Source organism: Lygodium microphyllum, unplaced genomic scaffold (assembly GCF_053477565.2).
Source record: "Lygodium microphyllum isolate KBCC unplaced genomic scaffold, Lygodium_microphyllum_v1.1.10 scaffold_273, whole genome shotgun sequence".
NCBI lineage: Eukaryota > Viridiplantae > Streptophyta > Polypodiopsida > Schizaeales > Lygodiaceae > Lygodium > Lygodium microphyllum.
This window is the reverse complement of record NW_028229754.1, coordinates 54545-61646: the sequence shown is the minus strand read 5'-3', so window position 1 is coordinate 61646 and position 7102 is coordinate 54545. Positions and strand designations below refer to the sequence as shown.

The following is a 7102-nucleotide window of genomic DNA, read 5'->3' as shown; positions in this document are numbered from 1 at the left end:
TAGTGGCCATTTTAGCCACTGGAGTAAAGGTCTCCTCATAATCAATACCATGAGTCTGTGCGTACCCTTTGGCAATCAATCACCTTGTAATGCTCAATAGATCCATCTAACTTATGTTTGACCTTGTAAACCCATTTACAGCCCAATACTTTCTTTCCTTTAGGTAAGGGTACTAATTCCCATGTGTCGTTATCCATAAGTAGAGCTATTTCTTCATCCATAGCATGATCCCAATACTCATTATCCATTGCATCCTCAAAATAAATGGATTCCACATCCTGTACAACCTTAGCCATGTATATATAGTGATGAGCTACATAACTATCATATACCAATCGTTGTATTGGCTTTCTCACTCTACTTGACCTACGTGGACCTAAATCATTACCAATTACTTTAGCGTTCCTATCTCGGGGTTGTCATTGGTATATAAATCCTATATATCACGTGCGTTCATGGCATGTTTTATATATCCCTATGTAACCTATTTTTTGATACTTTATTGACCCTTTTGTGACTTTTACCCTTTATAAATCCCTTATTGTAAGTTTATTTTTTTCATAAAAGAAGTTAACAAATCCTTATATAGTAGATACAAAAACACTAGCTCTATCATAGAATTGATTACAAACTTGTTGAGACACGACTTCAAGCTATTATGTGGAAGGGTGCAAGCATATTAATGGTTCTCTCCACTGAACGCCATGAAGGGCCCGTCTAAAGAAGATATGACAAGCAAGTACAATATGCAACAGATGTTTGTTGAGCTAAAAATGCATTCTAAACTTGATCAGTTCATTAAAACAACCCCATAACATATAAGATCCCAAAATTTGTCTACTTGCAATCCTTTGGGCTACTGCCCAATTTTGAAAATCATTTCTTTGTATATCTCCATCATGTAGCTTATGTTCATCAATGGAAAATGAGTTATATACCATTGCAACATGATTGAGTGTAATCCAAACTTTACCAATCGCAGGTTGTCGAGTAGGGCTATCAAGTGGACTGATAAGCTTTTTTCCATGATATACAAATTCTTGATCATGTAAACCATACACTTGCCCTTCCACAATTCTCCCTTTTAATTTTCATCCATACAAATTAATAAAGAGTTGGTCTCTATGCTCTCTAAGGTAATCTTCAAGCATAAGCATGCGTCGTCTACTATCTCCATCTGAAGCATGCCCAATTATTGAACCTATTGTATCCTTTAGCTTTGCACTCCATAAACGCTCCACAAGATTCCATTGATTTCTAATATAAACACTATCAAAGCGATTACATTTGACTTGCACTACCAAAGCTAGTCATGGAAGACACTCATGAAGAGGGTTTACTATCAAAACTCTTGCATAATTTCCCACCACATGATTTTGAAAGGCATCCACTATCTTATTATAACCTTGTGATCCCTCTTGCACAATAATTATGTTGTTTGTAAGGCATTGGTGATGTTCTCCTTTACTTCCACAGAATTCAATAAGAGTGTCATCCTTCGCACGCCACCTACATAAATAAAAGTTCACTTTTAACTTTTAATTTCTTACAAACTTCCTTTACATGATTGCAAGTAAAAAACATTGCAAACTACATGACATTAGATCTATTAAGCTCACATTATGTGAGGTTTGATATTAGTTGTCTCATCTTCAACAATGATAATCAGCACCATTGGCATTACTTCATGTTTAGTTTTTGCATCCATGCATATCTTACCCACTGCCTCAAAGATATACTCGTGCTCTCCAAGCATGAAGTGAATTTTTTTCTTCTCTTTTCTTTTTGTAGTGCACATGGATGGCACTCCAAGGTTAGTACTCATAAATTCATGCAAGCGTGGCCCACCCCAAAAGCTTAATGAGCTCAAACACGGCCTTTGCGGACTCACTGAATCGTTGTGCTTGTTTTGTTTGTACTATATTCTTTGCTACATCTTTTAAAAAGCCCCACAAAGCTTGTTTACCTTCAATTCTACATTGTCAATGAGCCTCAACTATATTATTACAAAAGCATTGCACATCCTTCCTATTAAACCATTCAAATTTTGATTCTTTCAAGGACCTAATCCTCACAAACAGCACAACAATTATTGCTTCTAACCACCATAGCTTTCTCTTGGCTTCTTTCAAGTCTCTCTTAACTGTCACATTTTTCAACTCTTCACTGCTAAGATAATCTAATCACCTTCCTCCTATATTCCTAGCCCCTCTCTTCTCAATAGCAGTTCTCTCTCTATATACTCTCGTACAAAAATCATCACAAGTGAAATTTTTTTTTACAATACTCACAAGTAAAACTTTCAAAGGGACTTCCACCACATGAAGTATGAAGGAAATTTATGTGCCTGTAGTATTCATCTACCTTGATTTCAAGAGATCTGTCATATAAGATTGCTTTTGTGTATGGCTTTGGATACCATTCCTTTCCTATTTTAAAGTCGTGTAGAATAGATTTTATGTTGACATCACATGCTTTGTAAGCCATGGTCCTTTGCCATAATCCCCAACATGACAAATTTAAATCACAAGAAGGTGGCATATACAGGTCACATGTACAAGTAGAAGGTCCTTCTAAATATATTAGTATGGTACTTTCTTTGGTTGGCTAAAGAAAAGAGCTCATTGACTTTGTTGAGGATCTGCATGAAAGGGCTTATTTGGTCACCCTCTAGCATTTTTCAAAACTACACGGTTGGTAGATGTTTTTTTGGATATAGCCATGATGTGAGACTTTAACTTGATATGCTTTGTGAGAATCGTATGCAATTCTGTTCTTTAAGGACATAAATGCAACCATTTCTAATCATACTTGCATACAACTCTTACTTTCCTTTTGTCTGTGTTGTCATTCAATGTTGCCTCAATAAGCTCAAAATCAAATCTTGTATGATTTCAAGTCACCATTCGATTCAATGGGGGAGGATTAAATGCAATATTTTCTTCTCTAAGTGATGATTATACAAGGTCATCTTTGGGAGCATACAAGCTACTCTTCCAAAAACATAGTTAGCAGGAAGTATCAAGTTTGATATTGATCAAGGCCTAGATCTCAATATGATATTATATTATTTCGCATAATGAGGGTGAATCTCATCCATCTACCAACATTAACTCAAGTCAAGGTACAAGTTAATGGCCTTTATTTGATTTCATAGTGCATCTCCTAGCTAGCCACCAAGGGATTCAAGTTCCATATGATATAGGGCTTAGCTATGACTAAAGCACCTTCAAATGATGAGCACCTTTGGTACTTTTAGACCTGGCTCGCTTTGAGTTTTTAAGAAGCAATTGATTGAGAGCCTTCCACACCAAAACTACCTTGGAATGTGTCAAGCTCGTCAACTAGAAAAACAACGCCAAGCTTAGTTTCACAATAACCTACTCGTATATCTAAGGGGATACTAGGATTGATTTGTTTTGATCTTAATGAAAATTGTCCAACCATCCTTAAGTAGTTTATAATATATTTTTATTATAATGAATGATTACTCTTGATACATGTGGTTGTATTCATTCAAAGAAAATACTTTAATAACAATTAAAATAGTTATTATCAATATATAAAGTTTTCACTTGCATGGGCTAGATTAGTTACTAATCAAATGGGTGTCCGCATAGGAACAAGGAGCAACAACAATTGCAAGTTTATCTCCCATCAATTTATAGAGTTCTTAAATGAGCATGGCATTATATGCCACCTCACCTTGACCAAGTCCCCTTCTCAAAATGGGCTCAAAATGGAGTGGCTCTGCATAGGAATCAAAGGGTGATGAACATAGCATATTCCATGCTGTTTGTGGTTGTATTGCTAAAGCACTTATGGTCAAAAGCTATCAATATCTCTTTTATAGATGCATGTACACCAAATCACAAAAGGTGAGATCGTGCCATGATCTTAGCTTCTCATTTTTGTAGGATATTCCTCTAAACTCAAGTCTTACCATTCGAGGATCAAAAGGATCTTCATTAGGAGGGATTTTTCATTCAACAAGAGGAATATCTTGTAGGCTTCCCAATACATCAATTATGATTCTCCCTCCCATGTGCCTACTAAGCCAATGTTTCTTTTTGCTATTGGTTCACTCGCAAGACTTCTGTTCCTAGACCACTTGTGGATCTATTGCCACATTGATACCAATAGACCATGAAAAATTTGGTGGGTCCTTCCACCAAACTGTATCTAGAATGTCTAAAGCTATATTTAAAGCTTTCACCTACATGGGCTAGGTTAGTTACTAATCAAATAGATGTTCCCATAAGAACAGGGAGTAACTTTCGTAAGGCTATTTTTGGAAGAAGGCTACTTCAAGGTCAGTGCCAATGATGCACCGCATGTTGTGGCTTCTAAACAGTCCTAAAGCTTGCTTGTGGCACCTAAGACCTTCCACAAGTTATTTATACCCAATCGGGCATTATATGTAACAAAGTAAGTACATACAAAGAAGGTCAAAAGAATCCCAAGCCCAAACCCCTACATACAAAGAAGGTCAAAAGAATCCCAAGCCCAAACCCCTAAAGTCCATGCTGAGCACTTTTTGTGGCCAGCGAAAAATAACACAATGTTTTCACATTCACTTTTTTGGACCATCATACCATTCATCTAGAAGGTTGCCATGAGACTATGACAAGACTTTTAATTTTTTTAGCTTAATTTTAGAGGGTCTTGCCCAAAATTGGAGACCAATTCATACATTACCGAGTACTCTACTCTAATAATTTTCATCTCGTGCACTTTAAACAAGCAATTGTTCAAATAAGAGCCAATCCTTAACTAGTCTAGGAATGCTAGTAGTCTTAACTATAGAATTTGCAAAGTGCTTATTACTTCACTCATAAGTTTTACATTCTATGACAGGGAAGGGGCACCTCGACAATGACGTGATTCAAGTGAATAAATTGGTGGGTTGGATCGTCAAATTATATGGTGAATAGGACTTCTGCTTAGCAAAGACAAAAAAAAAGATGGGAGAAATCTGAAAATGTAAAACAAATATGTCGATATCTTACTACTTCAAGATGAAATGCACATTATAAAAACTTCTAGTCAGATGGTTGAAATAATGGAATTAGGAGATCTCACTTATTCTTCTTCCTAATCTAAATCGCCAATTCGTAAATCAATGTAAAAATGACGAGGTTCGTCTTTTTACAAGACTGGAGGATGGAGGGTGTCCATGGATAGAATTGTGGACATGATAATCTTATTGGCAAGATCTTCAAGCAGCTCAATCGCATCTTCATATCTGAGTAATGGTAGATGGCTCAAGCGCACCTTCATATTTGACTAATGAACGATAACATGTTTTACATAAATAAAATTTACTTGATGTAGATTCTGGACATCCAATGCATTTTCTAAAGAATTCAATCAAAAGTGCATGTGATAGTATACTCACAAAGGGCTCGCTCCGCATTAACATGCACAATGACAGGTAGCAAGTAAGAAAGCGTTTTTCCTGATCCAGTTTCTGCAAGCCCTATAAGGTCCCAGCCAGTGCTCATAGAAAATCATCCTTTAGTGTATTTTATCCAAGCAAGATTCTCAAAAAAACCGGTTGAAATTGAAGCTCATATTGACGAAAACCAGCTATTTTTAAGCATTTTAGTTATAAAATCGGCTATTTCCCTCCCAAAACCAACTCGGGTTAAGCCTAGTCCTTTTGGATGGGAAAAAAAAAATTTCGTGAGCACTAGTCCCAACCTTTCAAAGCCATGGGCTAGCAATGTGCTTGGATGGTCATAGGCTCTTCAAAGCCAGCTTTCAAAATAACTTTGAGCACATAATCTGAGAAGAAGGTGCAGAAAATGCAGATGAGGCGCTGAAAATGAAGAGCCGTAAATCATAAAATGCATCGAGTATGCCACTTGTAATTTTCATGTCTACCAACACAGATCATCGAGACCTACCAGGAAAGGAAGCCTCCTCGACCTGCCTAGTAGGCTTAGGGACATCCTTGCCCTCAACATTGATTTCTCGCTTTTGGTGGCGATAAGCTTGGACTTCTGCATCAGGCATGTGAGAAATGGTTGGGACTTGGATGCTCTTCATAGAAGTTCTTCTCGAAAGGGGGAAGTCCTTCGAAGTCTGACTCCTTCTGTGAATCATAAATGCTGCTTCTCAAAGCCTTAGGCTTTTTAGCAGAGAATGGCTGCCAATCTCCCCATCCATCCGAAGAGGCGGCGTTGTCGAATCCATCATGATCATTAATTGCACAAGGCAAATCTGCATGACGATCTTGTTCTTGTTGAGCATCATCACCATGATGATTCCCAGCTGAGACGTCCATTAGTGCCTCCCTCATTTCCCACAGCTGCCGGCTCGACCTCCTCCACCAAAGCTATCCCAGCTTCCTCCGAAGTCCCTGCACGATGAACAAAAAATAGCACACTGCCGAAGTCAGCCATGGCAGAAACCATACGTCATTGTATCAAGACACATTATTCTCCTCGCTAAACTGCTTGTCTATGCCATTCTTCTCTCCTCTTCCGATGAGAGGAGAGACCGATCCATGATGCAGAACAGATGACAAGCGCACACCCTAACTCATGAGGACATATGGCGTAGACCGTAAGATGCATCGGAACACAGCAATGATGTTGGCTAACTGATTATAGCTTGCGTAGGCGCAACTAGCTAGAACAGTACTCTCGTTCTCCTATCGTGATAGGAGGAAGGATCACAGGTTCGCAGGTCGGAGCCTTCAGCCATGTCTGAGAACTACCCGAAGACGCTTTCCTTCCTTTCTTTCGTACTTCTTCTTCTTCTTCTTTTCGTGAGCTAGCCGTAGTTATGGTAGATGCAAAATGCAAAATGTCGATTAATATGTAGAAATACCATAATTTGTTCACATTTAAAAAAGGTTGATTAAGGCCCTCAACTCATAATTATTGTCTAATACCGTACACAACCTCTCACTTATTGCGGGTAGTGGGGCCCGAATATTACTTTGCTTAAGAGCGGTTTCACATGAGCGCACACCCTCTGCCCAAACCAACGATGTGCACCCCAACTTGCCACCAATAAGCTACATCCCATTATCAATTACATTTTATTCAAAGGCCCAAAAGACATATGCATACTCTTTAAAATCTGAACCTCT

At 38.1% G+C, this 7102-nt stretch overlaps 1 protein-coding gene across 12 annotated transcripts; it reads right to left on the bottom strand.

Moving 5' to 3' along the window:
- Window positions 1-850: 850 nt before the first annotated feature.
- Window positions 851-6787, bottom strand: LOC148008196 (uncharacterized). 12 transcript variants are annotated; one of them, XM_087674430.1, is made up of 4 exons: window positions 5910-6777; window positions 5704-5787; window positions 5399-5479; window positions 4264-5245 (listed from the first exon to the last, which is right to left on the bottom strand). In XM_087674430.1, the coding sequence occupies exons 2-4, from the start codon at window positions 5714-5716 to the stop codon at window positions 5100-5102; spliced, it is 240 nt and encodes a 79-aa protein (XP_087530556.1). In that variant the 5' UTR covers window positions 5717-5787; window positions 5910-6777; the 3' UTR covers window positions 4264-5099. The 12 variants fall into 12 exon arrangements, 2 of the variants coding, with proteins under 2 accessions (XP_087530556.1, XP_087530557.1); XR_015690221.1 differs by having other exon boundaries at window positions 4280-5286; XR_015690220.1 differs by having other exon boundaries at window positions 4282-5245.
- Between the last annotated feature and the right edge of the window lie 315 nt (window positions 6788-7102).

What these genes read in the sequence shown, in the direction of transcription:
- LOC148008196 (XM_087674431.1), bottom strand. An exon ending in TAATGCGGAGCGAGCCCTTT is followed by an intron (nt 5,246 to 5,398) that starts GTGAGTATACTA and finishes ACCATTACTCAG; the next exon opens with ATATGAAGATGCGATTGAGC.